Source organism: Ochlerotatus camptorhynchus, unplaced genomic scaffold (assembly GCF_037179485.1).
Source record: "Ochlerotatus camptorhynchus isolate MF236.1 unplaced genomic scaffold, CSIRO-AGI_Acam_v1.1 ptg000082l, whole genome shotgun sequence".
Lineage (NCBI taxonomy): Eukaryota > Metazoa > Arthropoda > Insecta > Diptera > Culicidae > Ochlerotatus > Ochlerotatus camptorhynchus.
In genome coordinates, this window is record NW_027040572.1 from 1271562 (window position 1) to 1286734 (window position 15173).

Consider the following 15173-nt stretch of genomic DNA (forward strand, 5'->3'; position numbering starts at 1 on the left):
GACAAAATTTTTACTCAGTCTATGAGTAACGTACGTTTGAGCGAATTTAAGTGAAAGAAACTCAAATTTGAGTTGGTTCAATCGGCTCAATCGGTGGGTCACTTTTACTCATGCGTATGTATAAATTTCTTAAAGCGTGGTTACTTATGCTTTGAGTGACCTACGCTTTTAAAAATGTCTCCATATGAATGGGCAAAGGTTACTGATAACTGAGTTAAAGCGGCTCATTCACCCATATTCTTGTTTTCGTTCAAACCGTATTTTCAATACAAAAAAAAGTTTTTGTATTGAAAATACGGTTTGAACGAAAACAAGAATGTGTGTGATTATCTGAGTACGTTCACGGCAAATGAGAATGACCAAAATTTGAGTTTAGTTTACTCATAAATCAGCGATTAGTTCCAAGTCCAAGAAAAAATTCGTTAATATGAAAAAAGTAAAGATTGGATTCAGTTTATTGGTGCTACTCCTCGACTGAGTAAAATTTTCGTCAATTTTCCTCACTCACCGGCAGATTTTTGAGGTTTTCCATAGGAAAACATGATATAAATTTCCTCATCGCTGAGTTCCTGCATTTTCTGCAATTATGAGTAAACTAAACTTAAATTTGGGTTGTTATCATTCGCCGTGTAGGTTCATTGCATACAAGTTGAGGAAAATATTCTTTCATGCAAGTTAAAATGCATACGATATCTCAGGTATCTGAACATTAACGAGTTAAAACATTTTATTCATCACATCACATAAATTTTATACATTCATTTCTAACATGAATGTTTTTCAGTAAACTACACATAGTTAAATACTTTCGATTTCCCCTTCAGGAACGCCGCTTCCCCACGTCACTTTTCGTCTTCGATCGTCAGCTTATTCGCGTAACCGCCATCGGCGCTCTTTCGTCCATTCTGCTGTTTGATCAGTTTCTCCTGCGCTTCAATCGACCACGGTTGCAACTCGCCGGAAGCCCAAATCCAATAAATCACACACCCAATCAAATAAATCCCCGCTGCAATGTAGAACACCACCCTCCATTCGTCGTCCGACTTGTTCGATGTTATGTAACCCGTTATGATGGGACTCACAATTCCGGGAATGGTGGCAAAGGTGTTGGAAATTCCCATCAGCACGCCAGCGCTCTTCGGTGATAGATCCAGGTGATTGACGGCGAAGCCGGACCACGCGAAAGCACCGATACCGACGGCGATCGTGAAACAGGTGATCGTGGCCGTCGGCTTCAGGATGAATGCTCCCGTAATCATGAACACCGTTTGACCGAGGAATGCACCGCAGTTGAAAAACCGACGGACCTGGAGATATGAGTTTTAATTTTAGGATGGTTAAACATTTTTCTGCTTGCAGGGAATGCTTTAAATATACCTGTGTTGTGGTGAGCCATCCTTTGAGTTGACTCAGATCAGCCAGATAACCGGAAACGAATAGGAGGATGCCCATGACCAGGTACGGAATGGCGGAGATGAAGCCAGTCTTTTCCAGCTGAAAGTGCATTGTGTCTGGGAAAAAGAAAAAAATGTTGATACGAAATTCTCAAATCCAAGTTTATGCCGGTAACCGCAGTGCTGTAATCGTAGCGGTTGTGAACTTGTAATCATCTGTTAAATTGCGTATATTTTCAAATTTGTGATAAGAAAACTATTTTGAATGTGATATTGTAATTTCTTTACTCAATAACAGGTAGCTAGTATTAACTGGTAAGTAAATATTAATGTTTAAAAGCAATATTAATAAGATTCCTTCAAAATGAAAAATATGTTTCTCCCACCAAACACCAACAAATAATGGTAACAATATTTTAACAGGATTCAGCATCGGAGATTGACTTAAATCATTTTTTGCTGTTTGAGGTGAGTTGTTAGAACAATTTTACATATTTAATTGATATATTGTTCCATCCGCAGGAGGGTTACGTTTCCTATAGCTGAACCAGCTGTGATTCCATTAGGAGGAAATCACACCTGGTTTGGTAGGTTCAGACAAGCGGGACAACAAAGGAAGTACCAATGCCTGTGTCGTAGACGGCATTGGATAGTTTGCCTGATCACCAGAAATATAACCAAACGGAAACCGTTTCTTCTCTGGCATCCTCGAAGAAAAACAAAGCCCGCGGATTGCCCATTTTAATTCGATGGAATCAAGCGAAAAGAACTGGGAGTAGAGATACTGACCACGGATGGACAATCAGAAGCCAACAAAATTCCTGCATGATTCATCGATGGCATCGATGCATGATCGTATCCGAACACAATCCTACTGGATTAAACTAACAACCATCATGAGGTGCCTGCATTGGAATACATTTTACAAGGTTCTTCTATTTTTCTTTAATTTGGTTGGCACATCTCCATATCAACATCAATTGATGTGATATGGCTGTTAACATAACCATAACCTTAGTAGGTTTTTTCAATTTTATTTGAAAATTAGTGATTTATATTAAAGATCGACACATATCACAATAGCTTTTTTTTTATGCAACTACTGAAGAATATGAAACTCATAAGCACGAGCTAAACAAACAATGCTCAAGAGCTATAACCATTCAAGGAACTCAAAAATACCGCTAATTTATTCCTATTTCTGAAAGACAAGTAGAAGTCAGACACTTTTCAAACTGTAATAATGAAAAGAAAATTGTTTATATTACTAAAAATTAAAGAATGGATTTTTATTACAACTATATCAATCTAACATTGTAAAAACAAATTAAATCATTCTCGAAAAATTGCAATTATAAGTTCTTTGCATATACTAACGAGCGAAATATGGATTTGCATGAAAATAAATTGTTTTAAAACATACACATTCCGCAAAATTTAGATCATATCGATAAGCCACCAAGAGCATTTTCATTGTAAAATTTTCTGATCTCTCGGAAAAAAATATTTTCGGAACTGAAGAACCGCGAAATACATTTAAAAATGGCCAAAAACTACCAACATTTTAAAAATATCTGCTTTTAAACCGCAACATCTCAAAAACGGTGTGACTAAGCAAAATTTTACTCAGTTTTTTTACTTTTTTTATTGTAAATTTGGTGTACTTTCATTACATAAAGTCGAAACAGTAATTGGACCAAGCTTTGGATTTTTTTTTCAAAAACTTGAGTTTTTTTAAATCAGAACTTTTTGGTTCATCATTTCTCCATCTTGACCAATGGCATTTTTTGTCTCCTTAAACATATCGTCAAATAAAAAATACAAAAAATCCTTTTTTGAGAAAAAATGTTTTTAAAACTTTATTTGAAATTAAAAAAAATGTTGGGTTATTTTTTGTAGAAGGCATATTTTTTTCAAATAGTCTCATCTATCACCAGCAATATTGCCCGAAACACCAAACCGATCGGACAAACAATTTTAGAGTAAAAAAGTTCTGAAGATAAGCTTGATATTTTTCTATGTGCCCTTTTCAAAAATAAGGCTGGATTCAAAATGGCGATATGAAGATGCAAAATAGCATTGTTGGTCATAAGGAACGTTTCCGCAAATTTTCAACCAAATCAAAATATTAAAAAATACACCGATTTGCGAATTCGTAGGGAATTGCTCATTGATGAAATATAATAAAAACTACAAGGGACAGCCTGGGGTTGTTATTTGTTAACTGCAACAGGAGCTTGTGTTTTGGGCTTGTGAATTTTAGTTGGGACATGTTCAGAAATTCAACAACAACAACGCTGGTAGTCTTAAAGCCTTTGGAAGATGGTGAAGCCGGGTAGGCAGCTGGATTAGCAAATCAGACCGGACAATCCCATATTCTTCGGTTCAATGATTGTGCACTAGCAAGAGTCTCGGCCCATCTGCAGCTGGACAGGGGTTACACTGGTGTCTGCGACAGGTTGGAAGGCCGCAGAATATCAGTGTCCAACCAGCTAAATTTCCTCCCCTTTTTAATTTTTTTCGTTAAACTCCTGGTAAATCTTAGACTTTAGCAGAAAGACACTTAACACTTTTTTTCGGCGAATTTATGATCATGTTTCATGTCATGGTTCTTCTTTATGCCTGTTCAGATAAATAAGTACTTTTATTTATTTCCTCTACTGCGCTAAATCAAACGAGTAGAAATAAGAAGGGTTACGCGCTCGAATAATTGAAAGTTCGATAAATATTTAATCGAATAGCTGGAATAATCTTTAATCGAATAATTGAACTTTAAGGCATCCCTAGAAAATAGTGTTAATTCACGTTTTTGCTGGTCCTTCGAAAATGTCGAACAGCAGAATTGCAACCACAAGTGTTACCCAAGAACCAAAAGCGGTGCGAAAGTCAATTCTCTTCATCGATTTCCTCTTTTGATGACTATGTGTTTGCTAACCTATTTCGCACTATTTCTGCTATGCTCTTCTATCAGAACAACAAACGTACCAATGAATGTGCTTGCCGTCGAGTTATTAACTAAACAGAAAGTCGATGATAAGAATCGATCAAAATCACTTGCATCCCTGCTTCCACACAATTTAGTATCCAACTCTAATTCCCAAAGCATGTTCTAGTATAATCTCAATTTGCAAAGTTCTAAGGAAAGCAGAGTAGACAGCACTGACCTGTTGACAAAAATGGGACAACACACAACTTTACTACACTTGAAACAGTCTTGATCAATCTAATTTGAGCGTCTAATACCAATTACTCTTGACTGGAATAGGTTGGAACTAAGTGAAGAGCCATTGTGACAGAATTATCTATCCAGACAGACTGGTACAAAATCTCGAACAAAAGAATTTTCGGAAGAAGAATAGAAACTATAGAAGTTAATATCCAAAGTTTAAAGCGACAATTGTTTGTTTTTCTCTGACCTTAATTTTAACCCAATTAGGTAATGTCCATTTTTGCGAACTAGTTAGCAAAAAGCACATATGGGAATTTACATATTCTCAGTCAGTCCAAGCAGCGTTCGTGCTTCTATTTGCATTTTCTTACTTGTTGCATGCTGTTCTATCCATTCTCTATCCAAAATTGTCCAAAACTAATTGAAAACTTTTTACAACGCTCCAAACTGCTCAGGTCAGTGTGAATATTGTCGTTATTAGTTACCATACCAATCAGGCTACGACCATGATGTCCTCTGCTGTCCGAAGAAATCGTCTCGAATCTACTCAATCCATGGCCACACGTCGCCAGGCTCGTAGTCTGCGAAGAGTCCGCAGGTAACCTTCTACCTGGTCGATCCACCTCTTCTTCTTGTTCATGTTGGGTCCCAGCCCACCGTAGTCGCCCAACTTTTGTAATGTGGACGATGGATGGTTCTCCCAGCAGCTGGTGCAATTCGTGGCTCTATCGCCTCCTCCACGTTCCGTCATCGATCTGCACTCCACCGTAGATGGTACGCAACACCTTCTGTTCGAAAACACCAGGGCGTTAGTCCTCCACGAGCATACTCCAGGTCTCGTGGTAGTAGAGGACCACCGGTCTAATCAGCGTCTCGTAGATAGTCAACTTCGTGCGGTGCCGAATTTTATTCGACCGGAGAGTCCTCCGGAGTTTTCGGTGGTCACCAGTGAACCTAAATACACGAACTCGTCGACCATCTCGATTTCGTCACCGTCAATCTGAACTCGGGGTAGGAGGCTAAATAACATTGTCTTCGCTAGAACGTCTTCCTTCATTCGTCATTGGTGAAGCCAAGAAGCTGCATGTACTTTCTGAAGATCGTGCCACTCGTGTCTATCCCAGCTCTTCTGATCACACTTTCTGAATCGATGTTAAATAGCAGACACGAAAGTCCATCACCTTGCCGTAACCCCCGTCGAGATGCAAAGGGACTTTACGCGGTACAGATTTTCCATCGCCTCGCAACCTTAGTCTTCCTGCTGTCCTGCTCCACATTCAATCTCATGCGGTGTTGCAGAATTCTTGCTCGTGCTGCATTCTTCTCCTCTACTAATAGTTTGCATTCGCCGTCAAACCAGTAATTTCTTCGATCCGGGATCGCAGTACCGTAGTACCAACAATCAATACGAAACTAACGATTTTAAATTGGCTCACTACTTGACTAGCCTATTGGTCCCAAGCAAACGATTAACGTACCCCATTCTAGTCAAAATTCTAGTACTACGCAATGTTTGTTTTGATTCGCTATGAAAGTTTGACAGATAAAATGAGGGGCTATTGATTTTTCCTTTGTTTCGAGGGGTGAATCGATTAGCTTGGGACCGAAGAGAGTACCAGAGCTGAGCCAAAAAGTTGAGCACGTTTCTTCGAGACCTTCTAGTCTTAGAGTTACCTCTATGGTAGTTATATTACGTGTATTACGTGTATAAATTATACGTGTGTTCGTGTCCTTGCTCACGATATAACGCGATGGGATGAGTAGATGGTGGTAGTTTTTAATGTATTTTAAATATGGCGTCTTGGGCAAGAATTTGAATGTAGCTTCCATAAGCTGGCACGTCGGTTCATCGGTGGTAATAGTCCGAAGGGCCTAATCAGGATTGTAATGTCCAAGCGTTACGCTTGGACATTTGTTGCTCATGATATCATGAATATTATTCATTGTGTATTTTCATAACATGAAAATACCCAACAAACAATTTGAGTTGATCAACAGCTGATTAAGCTATTTTTTAGCTGAAGAAGCTTGTTTTTGCCTGAATAAGCTCTTATTCAACATTCAATGTTTGTTGGGTACGCTTTGATCATGAAATCATGAGTCATTTTTCTCATTTCGGATATCGAATTTTTTCCCGTTTTTCCCGTATGAGCAATACATGTACTAAATGTGACCAATGAAAATAGGCAATAAATTTACGGATTACAATTTTACCACAGACAAACCGGACTAATTCTTCGTCCTGAATAATTGTTCAGGCATTTAACGACTGATTTGAATATTATCATTTCCACGAACTGCTCACCGCAGCGCTGGCATTAAATCACTTTGACGTTTCTATATATTCTGTTTAAGTTGCATGCAACATTGTTTGCGACTTAGCGAGCAAGCTTGTTTGCCGCGAGTTCGAGAGATGTCGCTACTGAGGTCTTGTTTTATGAAGTACAATGTTTTCAAGAAAAATGTATTCAAAGTGTTACGTCTGTTTGTCTGTGATTTTACAACAGATGTGATATTTATTAGTTTTCATTACTATTATGAATTATTTCTGAATAAATTAGTTATTTGCTTGATAGACCGAAGGGAGGGGCTAGGCTGACATTACATTACGAAACCCAAGGAACTTAACATTCAAGCATTCTTCGAAGCCGGTACACCAGTGGTTAAATAAAATCAAAACAATACAGAAGCAGCTTGCTTTTCGAACTTAACGGGAAACTGATACATACAATTTGCATAGCTGAATTTTTAAAAATTCAAACCCAATTATTTTGTCAACTCATTACCAGCATTATCAAGTTATCATTGCATTCCTTCTGCCATTTAACATTAGATGACGACAGATTTTTACAATCTGAATTTATTTGTTAAAAACAAGGTTATGTTTGTTTTTTTTTGAAAATGCTGCTTAAAAAACTTATTTATATTATTTGCCGACATCAACTGAATGTGAACGTGTATCTTTTTGTTTGTTTTCCGTCTATCTTGTTTTCCGTGCTGAGCACCAAACTGCCGACGCCAGGGAGGCAGCTACCACACCTGAACGCTACCTATTGACCCAACAACTCATGAACCGGGGATCAATGGCTTTTCTTCCCAAATGTGTGATCAGATATGTTATGCCTCAGAACATCCCCGTCGTGCCGAATGGGATTGAACCCAGGCCTGCTGAAGTGAGAGGTAATCACGCTTACCACCACACCACCGGCACCGTTATGAACGTGTTTCTTCCCTATCCGCAAATATTTGCAACAAAACACAATCGGACTTTCCATAAACCCTAGTTTCAATACATACATAGAAGTATTTTGGTGAGAAAATGCAGTGAAATTATCGTTTTGTTGCCGAAAATAGTCAATGGGTGCCAAAGCCTTTCTAGTACATAAAGAAAGATACCTTTGGTATCCAAATATTAAATTTTGTTATTTACAATGTATTTTGCAGGCAATTGTTTGGTATAATTTGGTATTTTACCTCTTATGTCATTAAGTCAACACTAAATTTTCATATCAGGAACATAATAAGGTGCTCATAAGTTATTTTCTCTTGCTCGGGTAATTTGCAGACTTAAGAATTTTAGACGCAATACGCGTATCTTTCAAGGATAAGCAATTAAGGTAGTGGAACTAAATGGAAGTAAGTAATCCTTCTCTTTTTCATTAATTCCTCTATAGTTGGTGTGGATTAGCTCTAGTCAACTGTCATAATTACCTAGGAATTTTCAAATAATTTAAAGATTATTTAATCGTAGAATAATCATTAGATGATGCAATCTGTCAAAATCGACACGGCCTAATAATCCATTAATTCCAGCCTATCCATCTCGCTACCGACCAGCATCTTGAAGCCACCAGATTCTTCGTTAACTCACCTTTCAAGAACGTCGGCAGCTGCGTTAGCAGCGTATAGAATCCCCAATTTTCGGAGAAGTGCGAAGCCACCAGTGCCCACACCGCCGCCGACGTCAGCATTCCCTTCCACGGGTGCCTGATCTTCTCCGGTACTCCTTCGGTCCTATTCAGACTGGACAAAATAAACTCCTTCTCGTTGGCGCTGATGCTCCGGTCTACCTCGGGCGATGTCTTTATCATAACGGTCCACAGCACGAACCAGACGCACCCGATAGCTCCGAAAATATAGAACACACTCTCCCACCCATAGGCATTGGCAAAAATTCCACTTAAGGGCATTGACACCACCGTTCCGGCATAGTTGCCAGCGAAGGCAATTGATGCCATTCGAGATCGTTCGGAAGGTGGAGCCCACTTGGACCACACGGCATGGATGCACGGGAACGTGACACCCTCGAAGATGCCCTCGATTATTCGCACTGCGATAAACCAACCCACACCAGCTTTGGCGGCCAGTGGGGTGAGAAGGGTCAGCACGGCTGTCACTCCTATACCGACGCCGAAAACCTATGATAAGGCGAAATAATTAATTCGATTAAGGTTCAAGTGGTGCCACTCGACGAAAGGGTGATGATAGACAACTCACATAATTGCCACCGAGTTTGTTGGAGATGAATCCACCCAGAAACGGTGTCAGAATGTATCCATAGAAGAATGAACTCAGCACGTAGCCTTGCAACTGTGAGCTCCAGTCAAAGTATTGCTCCTAAATTTGAAGAATTGCATCACAATTTTTGTAAAACCAGTTTGTTTATTTCATTACTTACATGTCCGATTGTGCCATTACCGTAGTCTACTTCCCGCATCTCGGTCATAGCGACGATGGCCACACTGAGATTCACTCGCAGAGCATACACGTTGAAGAAACCCAGGAAGGCCATAAATACTACTATGTATCTCCGCCGCTTCCAGAACATCCATAGTGGAGAAGGGATTCCATCGCTGCAAATGGAAACGGCAAAAAGGAACAATTAGAATTGAATAAGCAAATGTCATTAGTAGAATCCCACAACTCTGCACAATGATAAATGGCAGATCGTCGACCAACGTTTTAGCAGCTTTTTGAACGAGGTCTGGGGTAAAATGCATCTGACTTTGTGGTGTTTAAATAACTTTTTTAACCTCTTGCTCGAAAATCTGTCAAGCAGCATTATTCAATGTATTCAAAACTGTCAAAACATCATTTTACCCCATATACCATGCACCCTTCTCTGCTTTGGTTGTATTGCGTCCCTACTGGGTTTTTACGCCAACCCTCAACATAGTGTTCAAGATGCACTTCCACAGTTGTTGATTGAGAGCTTTTTTAGCCAGTACCATTTTTGCGTTAGTATAATCATACTATATGCCCAGGGAAGTCGAGGAATTTTCCAGCTCGAAAAATTCATAAAACGAACCAGGAATTTAACCCAGCAGCCTCCAGCATGGTATCATAGAGGTCACTCTAAGACTAGAAGGTCCCGAAGAAACGTGCTCAACTTTTTGGCTCAGCTCTGGTACTCTCTTTTAGTCCCAAGCTAATCGATGCACCCCTCGAAACATAGGAAAGTTCACGAACCTGTCATTTTATCTGTCAAACTTTCATAGCGAATCAAAACAAACATAGTGTAGTACTAGAATTTCGACTAAACTGGGGTACGTTAATCGATTTGTTTGGGACCAATAGGCTAGTCAAATAGTGAGTCAATTTAAAATCGTTAGTTTCGTATTGATTGTTGATGGTATTGCTTTATAGCTACGCCTTTACCGATGAACCTATTTACCCCTAGAAGTTAATTACTGCCCCTGATGGTAACTATTTTATGATCGCCATCCGAAAGATAACCGTTGAAAGATTGAATGATTGCAACTGCAATTTGTTTTAATTGATTCATTGAAGCTTATTTCTACGACCGCATTTTGTCAATGAGTCTGATAGATTAATGATATGATTAATTGTTGTACAAATATGGGAATCTTAGGTTATGTGTACTATCTGATTTGCATAGTAAGCTGGATGACCTAGCCGAACGCTCCACTGATGCGGATTTTGTATTCAGGACGTCACAATATCAGCTTCAATCGACAAAATCGATGCGACGAAGAGACTGCTGGCTTTCTTTATCGGTTGAAGTCGAACAGCTTCGCAATATTCTAGAACCTCAGTTTTCGCGGAATACGAGAAAGGGCCTGCCATTGTTGATCGATTATCTTCATCGATTTTCTCATTGGCGAATAGCCCGACAGCAAATGCATTTCCCATAGGATGCTGCACGCTGACGTCACGAATGAATGCGATGAACCCACATTCATCAGTCTGACATCCAGTGGTGGTTTGTTTACCTTTGGATGTTAGTCGATTCAAGTGGATTTGAGTTTATAAATAAAAATAATTAATACATATGATATCCGACTCTGTTCGTTTGAAATATATTCCTCTCCAAAAAATCTAAAAAAAAAACAATTAAAGAAACAAAAAAACAAAGCAAACCACTGCCAGATGTCAAAAAAGTGAGGTTAACCCGAGGGGGCATCTCCCTATTGAGTGTGTTGTTTCAGGCGCAAGCTAACATCATCTTCTGTCGAACTGTGCTGCGAGCTTAGCGAGAAATCCGTTTATGTAGCCGTGGTAAACCAAAGATTAAGTCAAATAAGAGAATCGATCAACGAGGATAGGCCCTTTTCAAATGTTACGCGAGAGTTGGCGCCTACAAACAAGTGTCCAATCGCTTGTCTCTCTTTCTACCATTGCTTTATAATAAACATTGTTGAAGTGCTTCTGAGCGAGTCGGTGTTCAAGGTATGTAGTAGCTTCATTTAAAACCTACGAGTACCTGGAGAAAGCCTTAACTAACACCTCACAAGACAAACATACGATGCGGTCGTACTGAAGATGCAAAACAAATAACACGTTCCTGCGGCATTAAGAGCTTATACAGCATGAACAATTTATGTTACTATCAATAACCAATAGAAACTTTGCTTAGTAATAGGTTACACTTGTTATAGTACGTTCAGACTACAGAGTTATAACATGTTATAACGGTTGTCAAATAATTGCAACACAGAAACCACCATCAAGATAGCGCTGTTATAGCATGTTATAACTCTGTAGTCTGAACGTACTATAACAAGTGTAACCTATTACCAACAATCAATACGAAACTAACGATTTTAAATTAGCTCGCGACTTGACTAGCCTATTGGTCCCAAGCAAACGATTAACGTACCCCATTCTAGTCGAAATTCTAGTACTACGCAATTTTTGTTTTGATTCGCTATGAAAGATTGACAGATAAAATGAGGGGTTATTGGTTTTTCCTATGTTTCGAGGGGTGAATCGATTAGCTTGGGACCGAAGAGAGTACCAGAGCTGAGCCAAAAAGTTGAGCACGTTATTTCGCGACCTTCTAGTCTTAGAGTTACCTCTATGCTATTACTAAGCAAAGTTTCAATTGGTTATAGATAACAACATAAATTGTTCATGCTGTATAAGCTCTTAATGCCGCAGGAACGTGTTATTTGTTTTGCATCTTCAGTACAACCGCATCGTATGTTTGTCTTGTGAGGTGTTAGTTAAGGCTTTCTCCAGGTACTCGTAGGTTTTAAATAGGTTTCAAAGATTGTATAAATTACCACGAATTTTCACCATTCCAGAACATCTCATCTCATGCCATCGATGCCTAATTTCGGTAGGGAGATCCGGAAAAGTAATCTAACCATATTTCTTCACCCTGTCATAAAGTTTACCCGTCGATGAACTGACAGACCTGTCAGTTAAGGACTACAGCCATGTTCTAGTTGAAGTGCTAAGTTGGCCGATATTACCTCCGTACATGGACAAGATGGAAAATCCTTATCCTTTATATAAATCAATGGAATGATGTGGCTCCAGATAGTATAATATACAATGTTTAATTTATATGTAATATGATTTTCTTTAACAAGAACATTAATTTTAAAATATAAATCAATATGAATATATAACGCTAAATAACAACGAAAATACATGTGGCTAATAACGCTCCATAATACATCATTCATATTCTCACTCTCTATACATTCTCATCCATAAATCATTTATACACTAAGTTCGTATTCTCTCACTTTATACCATGCTATGCGTTGGGCGGGACAGTTGAGATTAAGTTTATCTTTTAATCTATTTAGATTTAAATATTTTTTGAGTGTGCATTCCAGGCCAGGGTAACCCAATCACTAACCGGTGGAAACTAACGATATTAAATTGGCTCACTACTTGACTAGCCTATTTGTCCCAAGCAAATCGATTAACGTACTCCATTCTAGTCAAAATTCTAACACTACACAATGTTTGTTCTGATCCGCTATGAAAGTTTGACAGATATAATGAGGGGTTAGTGGATTTTCCTATGTTTCGAGGGGTTAATCGATTAGCTTGGGACCGAAGATAGTACCAGAGCTGAGCCAAAAAGTTGAGCACGTTTCTTCGCGACCTTTTAGTCTTAGAGTTACCTCTATACTATCACTGTCAACCACATATAGATAGATAGAGCTGGGATTAGGGCGTAACAGTTTTAGCAAACAATGACTTCTCTCGATGATTTCTCGACACTCATGGCTCTCCCTGGCAAATCGACATCACCATCGAAAAGGGAAAGACTTCCCTAACCCGATGGATATGTTGGTTTGAGTAGATGTGCCTTGAATTCCCAGAAATCAACGAGAGAAGGCATTGTTTACAAAAGCTGTTACGCACTAATTCCAGCTTCATATAGTATTAGCATAGAAGTAACTCTAAGACTAGAAGGTCCCGAAGAACCGTGCTCAACTTTTTGGCTCAGCTCTGGTACTATCTTCGGTCCCTAGCTAATCGATGCACCCCTTGAAACATAGTAAAATTCACGAACCCCTCATTTCATCTGTCAAACTTTCATAGCAAATCAAAACATAAATTGTGCATTACTAGAATTTTGACTAGAATAGGGTACGTTAATCGATTTGCTTGGGACCAATAAGCTAGTCAAGTAGTGAGCCAATTTAAAATCTATAGTTTCGTATTGATTGTTGGTATTAGCAAAGATAAATACTAAGATGACACTGTCGGAAGAAAAAATTTCAATTTTAGTGTCCTCTTTCACGGTCCCTTTCATCCAATGAATACCCCCAGTATGCAAGGTAATTTTGTGGTTTTGCTGCCCCCTCGGTAGAGATGAAATTTTGCGCTTTTTTATCAAAACAATCACACCAAAATCAGAGGTGTCCCATTTTTTAATTACTCGATAAACAACTAATCGATTTTTTTTTGTTCGCTGTGCTGCCATATTTCCATCCATGAGAGTGCAGCACATGTTTGAAACGATCGGTGATGATCCTCTGGAGAAGTTAATGCTTATATCGGCATGATATAACCGATTACAAATATTTTACTGTTCGGTTCGTTAATCGATTAATCGATTATTCGAATGAAAATCGGCCATCACTAGATGAATGTGAAAATTCATTTCAAATATAAGGACCGTACATAAATAATGATACAATTTGAAAGAGACCGGGGCTAATCACAAATTACGTCCCCACGGTAACTGAAATAAGCACGAGTTTTCACCGGTTGGTATTAGCCTTTCTTTCAAACTTCGGTGAAGCTGTCAAGTGAAAGAGCGCTTGACTTTGATAGTTTCATCTTTCATTAAAAACATCAACAAAGTTTTCATGACGCATATGACAGAAAATTAAAATATGTATTTAATGCATTTTCAAGTGAAAATACGAAAATTACACGTAATACACTCTCGATCATAAGTTTAAGGACAACCCCAAAAAAACATGACAAATTTGTTATATTCATATCTCTGTCATGTTACGTCCAATTTTCGTGCTCTTTAGATCATTTGAAAGATATTGAATGGAACTATTCTCGTAGGCAAATTGTTCAATATAATTTTCAAGTTTTGTGTGCTAAAAGTTCACCCAAAGTTACAATATTTTACAAAATTTACTCTGAAGAATTGTCACTGATTTTTTCAGCATTGGGTTGGCCAAATTTTGAAATAAAAGTAGTAGTAGAATACTTATGCTATACCCACAGACAAACAGACATAACACTCGCAGGTTGTTCATCGAACAAGCATTTAACGGTCAATTTTAAAGTATCGTAGTTGGTAGTACCGCCACTTGTGGCGCGCATAGTCAATTGCCTTGCGTTTGACGTTTACACACTACTGCCATCTGTTCAGCGTACTACCCACCACAGTGTATTCAACAGATGGCGGTAATGTTTTAGCGACGATGTTTTACAGTGATAAATATTCAATGTGTTATGTCTGTTTGTCTGTGCTATACCATTCATACCATTCAAATAACCTTTGGAGATCGTAAATTGAACGTAAAATGAGAGATCATTTAACAAAATATATTTTCATGGTTTTTTTGGGGTGTCTTAAACTTATGATCGGTAGTGTATGTATAATTCATCTTCCATCCACATATTTATCGATAAAAATGTAACGAAAGCAGGACATAACATGTTAAACAAATTGAAAGAGCGGTGATACAGTGTTGGCAAAAGGGATTGAGAGCCATAAGGAGGTTCCGTTTCACCTCGATAATCGACGTTACTTTCATTGAAAGTGATGAGCAATGCAACGACGAGAAAATCCACTGAAACCCTTTCATTGTAAGCGTGCTTCATTTTCATTTCCGTTTCGTGCTGATAGTCAAGCTAGGTGTCATAGAAACCTG

At 38.6% G+C, this 15173-nt stretch overlaps 1 protein-coding gene across 1 annotated transcript in view; it reads right to left on the reverse strand.

The window, feature by feature from the left end:
* Window positions 1-774: 774 nt before the first annotated feature.
* Window positions 775-15173, reverse strand: part of MFS9 (major facilitator superfamily transporter 9) — a 29131-nt gene continuing 14732 nt past the window's right edge. Inside the window, exons 2-6 of the mRNA XM_065218012.1 lie at window positions 9242-9416; window positions 9061-9180; window positions 8435-8981; window positions 1378-1511; window positions 775-1307 (exon numbers count right to left, since the gene is read on the reverse strand). Coding sequence (XP_065074084.1) covers window positions 843-1307; window positions 1378-1511; window positions 8435-8981; window positions 9061-9180; window positions 9242-9416 — 1441 coding nt within the window. The 3' untranslated portion in view covers window positions 775-842. The remainder of the gene's footprint in view (window positions 1308-1377; window positions 1512-8434; window positions 8982-9060; window positions 9181-9241; window positions 9417-15173) is intronic.